General features: G+C 41.7%; 1 protein-coding gene across 1 annotated transcript; it reads right to left on the minus strand.

The window, feature by feature from the left end:
• Positions 1-2,974: 2,974 nt before the first annotated feature.
• CD28 (CD28 molecule) lies at positions 2,975-13,478 on the minus strand. Its single transcript, XM_075029290.1, has 4 exons — positions 13,278-13,478; positions 6,545-6,898; positions 6,164-6,282; positions 2,975-3,207 (listed from the first exon to the last, which is right to left on the minus strand). Exons 1-4 carry the CDS (start codon positions 13,330-13,332, stop codon positions 3,067-3,069), a joined length of 669 nt encoding a protein of 222 aa, XP_074885391.1. The 5' UTR covers positions 13,333-13,478; the 3' UTR covers positions 2,975-3,066.
• Positions 13,479-14,442: the final 964 nt, after the last annotated feature.

Here is a 14,442-nt window from a genome sequence, read left to right on the forward strand (position 1 = left end):
GCATGTTATGCATTGCCTAAAACCAGATGGAATAAATTAGGATTGCTCTGTTTGCCATATACGCTAATCCACATATGCAGAGCCAGACTCCAGGCTTAACTGGCTTGCTTCTTTGCAAACACCTTCTTTTAGTTCCTTACAGTGGTGGATAAAAGGTATTTACTGGTATCTCATGTCCAACAGTCTGTAATTCGTGTCCCTACAGTGCTTTAATGTAACAGTGATGTCTATTTTAACACAGTGCTGGGGCCTCTCCTGTCGTGGTTCTCCTCATTTTTTTCATTATACATTTAGGATGTTTCCCTGCATCTCCCTTTCTTTTTGGTCAATCAAATGAATTAATATTTGTTCCAGATGTTCCAGGACTTACTTTCCAGTATCACATCCTGGGAGCTATCAGTACATTTTAAATACGGAAATTACAAAAGCGTTAGGGGAAGGAAAGCAAATTATACCAACATTTGCTTTAGAAAGTAATACTTCCCTCTGACTAGCCTCAGGCCCAATGCATTTATTCAGGATTTAATTTACTGTATCTATTTAATAATTTTGAAAGGAGATTGCAAAAAGTATAATAAAACTCTAAGGAATATAGATATAATGAAATAGATATATCTATATCTAAAAATATAGATGTGCAGTTTAAACAAAGAATGTTTACCCTGTTTTATGCTTTTGATACACATTTGCCATCTCACCTTACATTTGCACTAGAAGATGTGATTTTTCACAGCACATTGTAGTCAGAGCACTTGTTAATGTTGTGTTATAGAATGACAACACTGGTAGATGGCATGGACCCTGGCGAGACAGTGCTGTCCCCTGACTGAGAACTGTGCCCAGCCTGCTGCTCTCTACCAGGAGTGGCTGGATGCCCCTGGCACAGGATCGTCCACTTCTCCCCTCCAAGTGAGGAGAGAGGTGGCAAGGTCTTAGCATCCCTCCAGTCAGTGCCAGCAAGGAGGGCCAAGCTGGGACCATGCAGGGACTGCCATAGGTCCTGCCTGGCTCCCTCCCCTCTGCCCCTTGCCCATGCTCTTTGCTGCCTCGGCTGTAGTACAAAGGCGCAGTAAGGGGCTTTTCAGGAAAAGAGATTAAAAAATTTATGTGGAAAAATACCAGCTGTGGCGGGGTTGTGCATGTGATGAGGGGAAAGGAGAAGAAATAAATGAAAAGACTTTGTTTTGAAGTTTTTCAACCCAATCTAAGCTTTTGGGTTTGCTGAACTGACCCAGAGCAAATCCCTCAGGGCCTGCTGGCTCCAAGACCGTGGTACTGTACCAAACGCACAGCACTGCTTCATGGCAGTGAGCGCTTGGGCCTCGCTTGCCATTGCCATTGCGGGCTCTGTGCCCTGCTCTGGCAGAGCTGTGCCTGGCTGGGGGGACAGCAGGCACCTCGCTGCTGCTCAGAGATGGCACAGCACCCTCCAGGAATATGGTTTGTGGTGGTATGACTCAGAATGAGTGGTTTGGGGCCCCGTTAGCAAACTCAAATAAAACTTCGAATTTGGAACTGCCAAAGTTTTTTTCTTGGGTTAAGATGTCAAAGCAGATTGTTGCCACACTTCCACATCTCTACTTTTGTCACGTCCCCTCAAAGTGAGAAAGAATCTTCTTATCCCAGTGTGGAGGAAAGTAAATGTTGTACAATCCTAGTTTTATTTCAGGGTAGGAATATGGATTTATTTTTCATTTAATTGTTTATTCAGTAGTCCCTATAAAATAAACCTCATCTCCGCAATATGAAAAGGGATTTTATGCCAAGACAACCCCAATCACAATTTAGGATGTCTTGTTAATGTAAACATGCTTAATTAAAAGAATGAAGCAGGTTTTGCTGAAGACTTTGTCCTACTCCAGCATGGAGCATTCCTGAAGAACATCTTTAGATAGAAAGGTAACCTCCAGTCAACACAAAGTTCCCTGAAGTGCCCAGCGCAGTCCCTGCAGGTGGCTGACCACTTGCAGGTCCAGTTCACAAGGATGGGGATGAAGGACCCTCTCACACCCCAGAAATTGGGTGCTTGTGAAAAAAAATTCAAGTGATCTCTAGTTGTTTGAAACTGGACCCAGATTTTCAAAAGAGCTCTGGTACTACCTTGGTGCCAGAAGATGTGCATGAATTTTCAGGAGGACTCAGCAGAATGCCTTTTGGATAGAAACAAAAATTCAAAAATGAAAGTAAAGCTCTCTTCAAAATCTGACCTCTGTGTCTTCTAATGCTTCCCATATGACTCTGTGTTCCCTCGCTGTAGGAGGCAAACAAAACAGAAATGGAGTTCTTCATGACGACAACAGATCTTTCTTCTTCTCCTGCTTGTCTTGACTGTCTTCAGGTTGACTACTTTCTCACTCTGTGGAGTTGCTTGGTCATGACTTCAAGTGGCCTTACGAACATTTACAAACTGTCCAACCTAAGGACTCACATGTTGAAGGTTTAGTAGATTTCTATCAGCTTGTTTTGTCCTGGCAGCCCATTTGTGCCATAGCTTAATAGCTTGGATGCCTTCCGGCTGACTTTTCTCTCTTTCAAGCATGTGTTTTGAACTTCAAACTGTGCCCTGGTCTTGTAGGGAAGAAAATATTATTTTTTTTTTATATATTTTGCCATATTTAACAGCAACAAGGGTTTCTGAGGATTAGACATACAGGAAAGGAAATTAAGGGTTAAATCTAAGGCAGTAGTTATTAGGAAAGGTCAGAAGTTCTGGTTCTCCCAAGAGCTGAGCAAAACCACAAGTGTTAGGAGGAGACCAGCTCTGAGGTCTGATGCCGTCTTTCTGTCTTACCCACTGACAAACCTCAACACAAGTTGTATCTTATTTTCAGCTGTCATGGAGAGCAATCCTTTTTCACTCCCTCCCCCCCCGCCCCTTTTTATGTTTGTTTGTTTTTTCTTTTAGTATATGATATCAAAGTTTAGTCAATACTTGCTATGGTGTAGGTATCCACGATCAATAACAACAAACATGATGATGAGAAAATGAGAGGCTGTCCTTCCATATCCAAGAGCCAGTAACTGCCTAGAAGCACACGAGGCTACTGGTGGGTCAGCTGGTGGGTATCACGGCTGCCAGGACCGATATGCAGTGTAGTCTCGTGTTGGTGCATAGGATGGGTAACCCTTGTTCTTCTGGTATGGTGGATGCCGGGGAGTCATGTTCATGTAGTCACTCTGATGGTACATATTCTTCTTGGATTTTTGCTGTGGGAGAAGGGTGAAGAGAACTGTGAAAACATTTCTGCAATTAGTCTGTCTCGCCCGGCATGAACATTCAAAAGGGGAGAAGAAAGGGAACAGGGATCCTTTGAGCAGAGGGGTTTTGATTGTTAATAAGACCTGAGACAAGTTAATAATGGATTTGATTAATTTTTCGTCCTTTGAATTAACAAATTGTCTCACCCAACATTCATATGAACTGCTGACAGTTCTGGCCCTAGGTCCTGGTTCAGGGAAGCAGGCATATTTATAAGGCAGCCTCAGGATTAAATACATTTACAGAAGAATTAGAACACATGTTCTCATAAAATAAGCTATGGAATTTGCCCAACCTGAACTTAAGTCTCCAGCTTATCTGCTGAGAGATTTATAGTGTTAGTTCTTCAGGTAAAGGAATGCTGCAAACCAAGGATACAAACTGGTGCCTCTCACCATCAATTCTCAGCTGTGGAATGACTCAGCAGAAGCAATGCAGTCTGAGCAATCAAGGCTGTACTCATTTATTAGGAGAAAAAAAGAAATTAGCTTAACTCAAACAAAATAAGAGCAGGAAAAATCAGCCCGGGCTATGTGTATCATAGTTTGCCTACCATTTACAGCAGTAACTCACAATGTATATGTTGTTCTGACCTTACCTTCAAGGGGCAAAAGAATTAGAGCTGATGTTAGTCTTTTATCTGTCTCACTATCTAGGCCTCAAAAATTTCATTTCCACTTGAATTCCTGCCTTATAATGTCCCTGTGAGACAAGGTAGGCATCGTCTCTTTCAGAAATAAGAGTAGCAGAAGACAAGTGAAATAATTTTACTATGATCACAGAGAAAGTTTGTGGCTATAGCAGCATTTGAACCTCCGGCTGCTGCAGGCTGTGCACAAGATTGGTGTTTTTGCATAGGTTAAGGATTTATTGATCAGGGGCTAGGTAAAGTGCTTCCATGCTTTTTTCCTTAATACTGATCATACCTTCTTTTGCAATCTTCTTTTTACTGAATTTTCCTTCCTATGTACATAAATATTTGCATATGCTGCAATATACTTGTGATGCTCTGGAATTGGAGGAGGTTTGCATTAGAAAATCTGATGGCTGAATTACGCTGTACATGCAGAGTGGGGTAGTTACTGTGAAACATTTTCAGCTTTCTTATATTAATGTTATATATATGCAAGGTGTGGAACATAAGTTACATGGTGCTTAAGCCATGCAATGCAGTTGATGCATGTAAATCATTTGATACAAAAGCTTTACATATAAGTGTTCATCTCCATAATATAGGATTTTTAATTCACCTGGGAGGTAATTTTGCATGGGAGAAAGACATTTTGCTAGCATGAGTCGTTGCTGGACTGTTAGAGGATCAAAGACTGCTACTTTTAGAGAGGAAAGCAGTTTTCCTCCAGGGAAGGCAGAACTGTATGAAAATAGACAAATCTTTAGCTGCTTTCAGGAACTCAAGTGAAACAGGCTTGCCATGGCTGTCAAGTATCATATTTTAGGACCTTTTTTTACAATTCATAATGTCGTCTAGGCTGCTGTATTTACCTTCAGCAACACTCTAAATACATTCACACTCAGAGTATATATTTTCAAGAGAATACCACCAGCAGCGATAACAGCAGGTAAAACCTGATGCAGCAAACAGCACACATCGCAATGCAGCCTTGTCACTCTCGCTGGGGGCAGACATGTTAGTAGCAAAGTGTGTAGCCATTAGGTACGAAATGAATATAGCAGAGAGAAAATGGTTCCGATTGTAAATGATGGATTTGAAGCTACAGTATCTCATCAGGGCACAGTCACTCCCGCACAGCACTGTGACACCAGCAGCTGTTTGCTGTAATCCCTTCAGCTCTCCTAGGAGTCAGCCCCTACAACAAGGCACAGAGAAGGACCACTTAACCTGCCTTTGCATTTTCCTGTGGCAATTCCCCATTTGATTGTTTTCTGTTAGAAATAGCCATATATTGAGCAAGTGTATTTTTGTGAAACACTTAACAGATCTCAAGCTTCAGCTAGCAGTCAGAGTGCCTTTCTGTATACATGCAACATGTAACCTGTCAGGGACTCTGAGCCCTTTATACAGGCTACCTCATAATGTGTTGAAAATCATTATATAACGACAAAGATACAGGGTAACAACAGAATGCAAGGAAGAGAGCTCTCTACGGTCATTGTTCAAGTCTTTCCCACATGGAGTAAGTAGTTTAAATCAGCTCTGGAAGATCACAGTCCTGAGAATTTTCTAGGAAGATGTCCTTCTGCTGCCTCTGTATCATGCCTCACTCTCTCTTTGCTCCAACAGGCAGAACTGGATGTGACCTGGGCCAGACAACTCCCCAGAGAGATTAGAAAGCAAAAATAATGACCCATAAGACTGTCTTAGCTTTCTTAGGGTTAAGGTACAGAGGCAGATGAGGGACTACTGAGATCCTGGTGCTCCTATTCGCTTTGCAGTCAAGCTGCCAGAAATAGTGGGTACTCAAGGGAATTGCTGGATAGGTGCAAGACATCAGTGCAAATGGTCTTGGGCCAACTGAGGGTTCCCTAAAGATTGTTTTACTGTAGGTGAGCTCCTTCTGTCAGTATAGCCTCAAAGGGTTTTGCCAGGAATGCTTGTAGTGCTGGATTTCCCTGACAGGGATAATTGACAGAGGTAGAGACAGAGTCCCAGTACTGCTGGTGTGCAGGGCACTGCCAAGACTATGGCATTACTATTTGCTTTAGGACTCTTCTGCAGAGGCCTGACTACCCACCTGGGGAGTATCTGGTGTTTCAACTCTTATGGGGCATAGCATGGGTGTGCATATATACATGGGGTGAAGAAGGACTGTGATCCTGAAGTGAGGGGTATCAGTGAGTTTGTGGTAAACATGGCAAGTATAGCCTGAGAAATGAACTAGGGACAAAAAGCATATAGAGCAAAGGAAAATAGTAGTTTCTTACCCAGTAGTTAATAAAAACTGCGGTTATTAGCATACTGTAGAAAGCAAGAACTCCAGTCACTGCTACCATAATCCACAAAGGAATTGCAGACTGAGGCTCTTGTGTTTGGATGGGAGTCTCTTTAAGGAAAAGAACAAAGAAAACTTTAAGTACATGGAAGCAAAAACCTCAATCTCTGCTTGTTTACTCCTTGCCCCAATGCACCATTTGTATTCATCATCGTTTTAAGATGTCTTCTTCAGGACATCAGGAGCAGGAATGTAGTTTTACCAAGCAACCCAACTTTTTTTTTTTTTTTTTTTATGAAACAAACTGCCTCAAGCCATCACGTAGGGAGTGTGTGTAGGGAGGATACTGGCCTACAGTGATTTCCCAGCTTACCTTTCACGTGAATGACAGTCCCGTTGCTCTTCTCATTGTAGACATACGGGGGTGGATACATGGCCTCAATTTTGCAGAAGTAGATGTCAGTTTGGCTGGCACTCATATTCCAAAGATTGAAGATGACTTTGTCTTTATCATGAATCCCCTGGCAATTGAATTCTTTATTTGAATTACTGCTAATTTTGGTCGTATTCCATGAAATAAAGCAAACTTCAACTGCACTGTCTGTTCCTTTGTGCAGTGAAGCTCGAAATTCCTTCCCTGTTCCATTGTATGTGTAGTTGCAGACTAGAGTTGCAGTTTTGTTAGCTACAGTGAGCAAAGGACGCTGAGCCACTAAAATCTTGTTTTCTGGAAGAGAGGGGAGGGGAGAAAGTGAGAAAAACACTTGTTTATAAAATACATTAAGAAACTTCAGAACCACACATCCTCCTGTGCAACTCTTCTCCATTTCTCCTCCCCTGCTGACACTCCCTACCTACTAGGGAGTACGTAACCACCGAGCTGCAGAAGCAGTTTCTTGCAGGAGCTCTTGTTGCAGCAGTCCCCATCTATATAAATAATTATATAGTCACTAGGGGAGACTGTGAAGTCCAGAGTGTTTTTCTTCAGAGTCAGAACACTGGTACAGAAAGTGGCCCATGTGATTAAGATTTAACATCAGGGCTCAGAAGGCTACTCTGTGTGTGTTTGCCTGTGTATATATATAAGGCCACCTTAGTCTATCCTTACCTTAGCAAGCGGTTTCCCAGGGGACATTATGGAGTGAAAATACTGTGAATTAAATGCTTAGTTTAGCAGTCAGATAAGATAATATTATTTATACATTTGCTTTTTAATCCAAGGACAGACTTGAAGAGTTTGCAGATGGAATTTGCTGAACCATTTCAAGGGTTTGGACCTTGCACAATGAGCACTAAAAGCATGAACTGCTATCATTTTAATGTAAAATAAGTCATTTATCTAGCTAGCAGCTGTAGTAGATTCCTAATCTCTCAAAGGACTCAGGAGCTGACTAATTTGACACTGCATTAGCACTTAGCACTTGAATGACCTGCAAAAATACATGTCACATGAAGGTATAACTCAATTTGAATTGACTGGACTGACACATAAACAGGAAATGTTTTCTGGCATGTAGACCTCTGTGCTACCATCTGCCAGACAATGAAACACTGCAAGGACTATGCAGAAAGAAAACTTCTTCCAAGAAAAATCATTCTGTACAAATGAGGCCCTACTTTTTAAATGATGACCCGTAAATAAGAGGAAGGGAATTTGGGCTTTTAAGCTAGGAACTTGGCAGAACTAAAGACAGCCCTTTTGTGGGTGTATATGACTGTGTAAGTCTTCATGCAAGCTCAATTCTTATGAGGTCTTAGCAGCCTTTTATAGATCCCTGAGAATTGCTGTGCTTGTGAGAATGACAATTGCGTCTCTTGTCCTCAAAATCTGCTGCAAAACCTATATTCTTTCTACTGAATTCACGTGACAAGACTTAAAAAAGGCTGGTAAGGGAAATGGAGTGGGAAGGAAGCCAGATCTAGAATGCCCAGAAAATGAGTATTTCACCATGTTTAACAGTATTTAGGCCAAATGGCTACATTTAGTGTGTTCACACCTGCACAAGAAGATGGAGTACCCCAACCTGTTGAGCAGGATACTCTGTTGGGACGAACATGATCCAGGGAGTAAAATAAACACAAAGAGATGCATGAGATGGCCAGGACTAGTGGTGGGGTGTGGGCAGTAGAAACAACCCACGGCTAGCAGTTTCTCCAGTTACCAGCCCAACCCAGGAAACTGCTGAAATTGTTCATTTTCTCACTGAAAGCCTTGTTTACCAGCACTTTCTTCTCCTGAGAGCAGGAAGACATGAGACAGGGAATACTCTACTGCCTCATCTTTAGCAAAGAAAGATTGCAGTCCATCCTCCTTGTGTCTCTTTGTTCAACATAGTTACGATGGAGGATGGAGCAGAATTCATCACAGTTCTGAAATCCCATGTTTGCAGGGAACCCAAACACTGTGAAACTTTTTGTTTTGATGAAGGATGAGCGTTTCCAGGCTTTCCAGCAGAAAGAGACACGGATCTTGGAATCCTGGAACTGAGCAGCAGATTAATAACAGACAAGGCGGGTTTCTACTGACGTGCTGCCTGTGGTGAATTTTCATCGAAATGAAGACATTTCAGCAAAACATTTCAGTTTCATCGAATCAGCATTTTCCGACAAAAGCTCTCGCATAGGCTTATAAGGCATTCTAGTAAGGGGTGAGGTTTGGATTCCACCCCTCTAGACAAGGTATTTGATCATATTTTTGTTGGCCGGAAAATTGGTCTTTGGCCTAAGTGGCAATGTGCAAGTCTGCAGTAGAATTGTTCTGCCTTCAGCACAGCAGAATTCTACACATCTTACTTCAGACAGAGTTATTCTTCTGATTCGCACTGCAGTAGCGCCCACCACTACAACCCTGATTATCACAGGGACTGAATACACCTTCAGAAGAGACCTTTTCTGTCTCAGGTACAGTCAAAATAGGCATGCCGGAAAAGACACTTGCAGAAGCATTACACTTCAGAAAAATGCTTGCCTGTTTTTCACCGCAAGTACTTACAGAAAACTAATGGATGTTTATTGCTCAGACCGATCACATTTTTGCGATGGCCAGAGGAAAGAAAACACTGAAAATCTCATCACTGAGGGACCACCTTCAAATGTTATTTAGACCCACCTGCAGACCCCAATGACTTACCCCCCACCTTTTGCTGCTGTCAGCTAATCTGCATTCCTGATGTTTAATACATAGCTTCATGCCTTGAGCTCCACAATTTAACTACAACTTTGAACTATTTATGTCCCTGCCATGATAATGTGCTAATTGGTATACAGTCTCTTTTGATATACCCACCTAAAAAAACCAAGTTCCTTCAACTTATTTCCACCTCTTGGACTTATGGTCAGGTCTGTTTGCCTTGGTATGCAGGCTCGGTGTTGATAACCCAGCCCCATGCTGCTGATGTTGGAATGCAGGGTGGCTGAGCAGTGGGAAAGAGTTTATTTGTGGATCATTAAACGAAGACTGCTCTTACATGATTCAAGCTAAGCACCAAACCTGTTTTCACCAAGTGGCTCTACTACTTCAAATCGAAATTGATTGAGGGAGATATATTTTGTTTTTCATTTATAGGAACTAATTAGCACCATGTGAATTTGTTGGGCTGCAATGCCAGCAGGGGCAGGGCAGGCTTACCCCACAGGCCTGTTAGACAGGCCCTGCTGTCATCCTCCTCCTCCGGGCTTGGATTTTTTTTTAACTGAAGAAAGTCAATCATGCCAAAATGTGTATTAGTTTCATAGGGAAAACAAAATAAGGCCAACCATCCCTTACTTCACTTGTGATCTGAATAGGATTTTATTATATTCTTAGTAGGATCTGAACCATTCTAAGCAAACATGGGCTAAGGCTGCTTTTGTCTTCACAGAGATAGTTTTTCTTGTAAGTGTTGCATTGGGTTTGTTAAAATGGTGAAACTCTGAAACATTTAGTATGTGTTTCCATTAGTGTATGCTTTCCCCTAAATAGGGTTACGATTGCCATTTCCAGAGCTGTGTTCAGTCATACTGCATAGTAATAAATATCTATATCTTGGCCTTACCTAGACAAGAAAATGGCAGTTATGAAAAATCATTGTCTACAGTTTCAAAAGCTGTGAATTCTAAAAAACATAAAATCATTTAAGTCAGTGTGCACAGGCTGCAAGCTTTCTCAGGATCTTAGGATTTACATGCAATGGTGTATAAGATTTCTAAAAGTTTGTTAAACTTTTTTATACTGTATTTGTCATGCTAGACATTTGTTATAATCACTTGTGAGGTTTTTTGCATCAGGAGAAAAAAATGCCATCCATATATAATATCCGTAAAATACTGACTGTCTAATCACGGACCCCTGATGCAAGCAAAACTTCATTGAAGTTTTTTTTCTTTCTTTCTTATTTGCCAAGAAAGTGAAATAGAGATGACAAAGTACGGAAAATAACTACTTTGAGCGTTTTTTTTCCAGAACTTTCCATGAATCATCATCAACTATTGGAAAAAATATTTTGCTAAAAATATTTTGTATTCTCCTGTCTTTCTTTTCCATGCCAGTTGACTACAAGGAGCTATTTGCCAGACCAAGGAATCTGGGATAAGTTGGGATTTCTATAAGCACATTAAAGAAATGGGCCACTTAAGTCCCTGAGGGTATAGGGAAAAACCTGAAAGGAGTTTATTTCGTCCACAAACAGAAAGACACACAGCTATGTTATAAACAAAGCTATTGCATTTTTTTCTGCTGCTGGTTTGTTGTTCAATTACCTTTACTCTTCTTTCCCAGGTACAAGGGTCTTTCTTTTTTACTTTGGTTTTTGGTCACCCAGCTGTGTATATATTGTGCAGCTGGAGGGATCTGCGCCTTCTAGCCGTTATAGGCTTGCTTTCTGCTAATCTTTTCTACTTCGTTGTGAGTACTACAGGAAGCATATTCTACATAAAGCCCAGGTGACACTCTTGCTTTAATCAAACTCAGTGTGAGCACAAGGGTTTTTCTTGTCAGTTTGTGATTTTTTTTTAAAAAACAAGAATTTTTTGATGTCATCCTAATCTCAGCTAACCTTGCCTCATACAACTTCTGCGTTCTGGTAACCTGAGTGGGTTAGAGGTTGATTTTACTACCCAGAGACCATAAGCCAGAAGATTATGTCGGTAGTAAAAAGATGAGGTTATTCGTGGTACGCTGCAGGGGGAACCCACTTATATTACTTATTTCACAAAATGCACGGGACAGGCAACTTGATCTAGCAGCCTCTCTGACAGACCATAGCAAGGCAATTATTTAGCCAACAAAAAGGGGGGGAAGGACAAACTTTGTAAATATCAGTGTTCCTGCAAAAGGGAAATTAACAAACTGACCTTTTAAGTCCCTTTCCATGATTCAAACTGAACCTGCAGCACTCACTGGTACATTCTAACAACAGCAGAATGGGACAAATTCTGTTGTCTTCCCCAAAACAAAATACCTGAGGCCTATAATACACTTTGTGGCTTGAGGAAGTCCTGCAGGGTTTTGACCTTCCTTACTGTTTTCCATGTACTGAGGATCAATTGTCTCGATCAAAATGAAGAGAAGAGGTGGAGAAAAGATATGGGAAAAAGATGAGAGCCCTGAGAATCAAGTGACTTCATGTGCTTCTCTTTAAGCAGTTGAACAGTCTCAGTGAAGCTATTGGAGAAACTGAAGTTCTTCATGCAAAGCAAGTGTATAAATGTCTATAGAGTCATGGCATAACCCCTGTGTCTGAAAACCACACACTATATTTTATTTTGTTGCAATTCAAAAGAGTTGCTTCACACCTCATGGAAATGTTTTTAAAACTGTTAACCCACTGCTGATACTTATCCCCTCCTGGAATCAGTGTCTTCTCTGACAACCCAGGGGCCCACTGTGGAAGTAATTATGATATTGCAAACACAGAGTTATAAATATGGGAAAAGAACAAGGAAGAAAAAGCCTGTGATTTCTTAAAGAAATGTAGATCATGATGTCATGCAAATTACAATGCCTTCACTGAGGAAAAGAATTATAGAAAAATAAGGCAGAAATAAGGAAAAAATAGATTCAATTGTACCTCTTGTATTAGAAAAAGCAACTCTTTAAAGATGTTCTACATGTGAAAAGTTTTGTACTGGAAAACAGATTTTTGTTCCTATCTGTAACTTTCCTGCAAAATGCAAAACACTGATATTTGGAGAAGACCCAACAACAGCAGTTCGCAGGCCAGCGGTTTGAAAAATTGTCTGTCTCAGGATTATCCTAGCAAAAGCCATCATCCCTTGCCTTGCTTTGCATTTTGATGTGCCTCTTGGAAAGATGTGTCAACTCTGAAGATACAAACACTGCATCAGCAAGACAACACCAAGACAAAATACCCTCCAACAAGACAAAATACGCTCCGCCACAACAGCTGAAGATTCAGAAAGATTCACTAAGACTCAGGATTTCAAAATCACAAATAGACATTTTTTGTGGTTGAAGATCTTTTCAGAAAGAAGCTAGGTATCTAATACATATCAATAAACTACTAAATAACGCAAAAATCAGAAATTCGGCAATTCCCATCCTCCCATCTTTGAGCTCAGTAAGCAGCTCTGCTTTTGGTACTTTTATTTGCTAGTTCCGTGAGGATGTGGGTGGGCTCAGCTCTGCAGCCCACCACACCGAAGCCGGGCCGTGGTGAGACTTGGAGCTTCGCACAGGAGACTTGGGAGTGGTGGAGAGGCTGCCCCAAGAGAAGCACCGGCACCAGGTGCACTCAACTCCCCTGCCCCGCAAGAGAAGACGCTTGTGAGGAAAATTTGTAAAGCCCAATGGGAAGGTGAAATAACCCTCCCTCTATCTATGCATGCAATTTCCAAATGCATCTAAAGAGTAGTCAAATTAAAAGAAAGCTCTTGGGTCTTATCTCGGAGGGATACTTGTGGCAGGAAAAAAACCAGCCTCTTTAGTTATATCAAGTTGATCCATGTGCAGTCTTAGTAGCATGCTCTGCCTCTCCCCTTTCATCCAAACACAGAATAATTTGTGCAAAATTAATTCAAATCTATACTAGACCTTCTCCCTCCTGACGATCAAAGTGAGGAAAAATAGTGGAAAGGATTGAAATGGGGAGTGGGGGTGGGTTTGTTACCTGTTACATCAGCCGTGGGGATGAAGCAGAGCACCACGAGGATCCCCAGGAGCATGGTGCTAATGGTGGGCCCAACGCCTTGTCCCCACCCCCTCCAGGCACTGCCACGTCTCCCGGGGCCCCGCGCCACCAGCCTTCTTTCCCTGTGGGGCTAGGCTGCACCCTCAGTTGCTCACACAACTTCTCTCCTCCTCCCTCTGCAGCACATGATACACAGCCAAGTGAAACCACTGTAATGGCAACGCTTGAACAGGAAGTTAATTTGTTTGATGATTTTAGCCTTAGGAAGTTGCTTCTGCAAAGCTCAGTAACGCCTAAAAGTGGAAGCCTACCTTTCAAAATAGGGACTCTTGCCCCTATATTGCAAGATGTGTGCTTGTGTTTGGAGCTCTGCAGGGTTGCTCCTATTGGGGAGAAATGGACTTCCCTAGAGGTGCAGCACTGTTTCTTTACCAAGAGTACCTACAGACATACGCTGTTCCCATCATCATGGTAAAAGCAAACAGCAGTTTCTAAGTTCCTGGTGGCCAAACCTGGCCCCTCAGGAAGTTGGGTGCTCAGGAAGCTCCATCTCTCCTCAGTCTTAGGAGCAGAAACTTTCCTCTCTTGGCCTGCCAGCTTGCTTCTTGCAGCCTTCCCAGCCGCTGGGAATGCTGACATATTTTGGCAGTAGATGATCTAGCTTTGTTAATTTTCATTTCTCTGCATCTGCTTGCCATCTAAATCCAGACCAAACAGTGCAAGAAATAGTGAACTGGTATAACTTCCCTTTTTGAAAAAAATCCCAAGTTATATAAATGAGCGGAACTGTAATGCAATTGACATCTAAATAAAGGCAGCATGCACCAAGCACACTTCTCAGTCAGTGCTTTCAGTAGAGGTCTTCTTATTTAAAATTTTTCTCTTTGACTCACCTGGTAAATGCTCACTCTTCCTTGCCCTGCAAGCTCAATGTCATCTCTCCCCTTGAAAAAGCAGGATTTTGAGAGCCATTTAATGGCATTTATAACTGTGAGGAACTCTGGTTATTAACTATTTACTTTTGTCCACTGAAGTAGAAACATTTAACTGTATCGATGCCTGTCATTATCTGTTATTTATTTGAAAGAAAGAGGAAGGTGTTTAGCAGGAAGACTTTCAAGAAAATTGCCTGTTGTAGAAAGGG

The sequence above is a fragment of the Buteo buteo genome, chromosome 5 (genome assembly GCF_964188355.1).
Source record: "Buteo buteo chromosome 5, bButBut1.hap1.1, whole genome shotgun sequence".
NCBI lineage: Eukaryota > Metazoa > Chordata > Aves > Accipitriformes > Accipitridae > Buteo > Buteo buteo.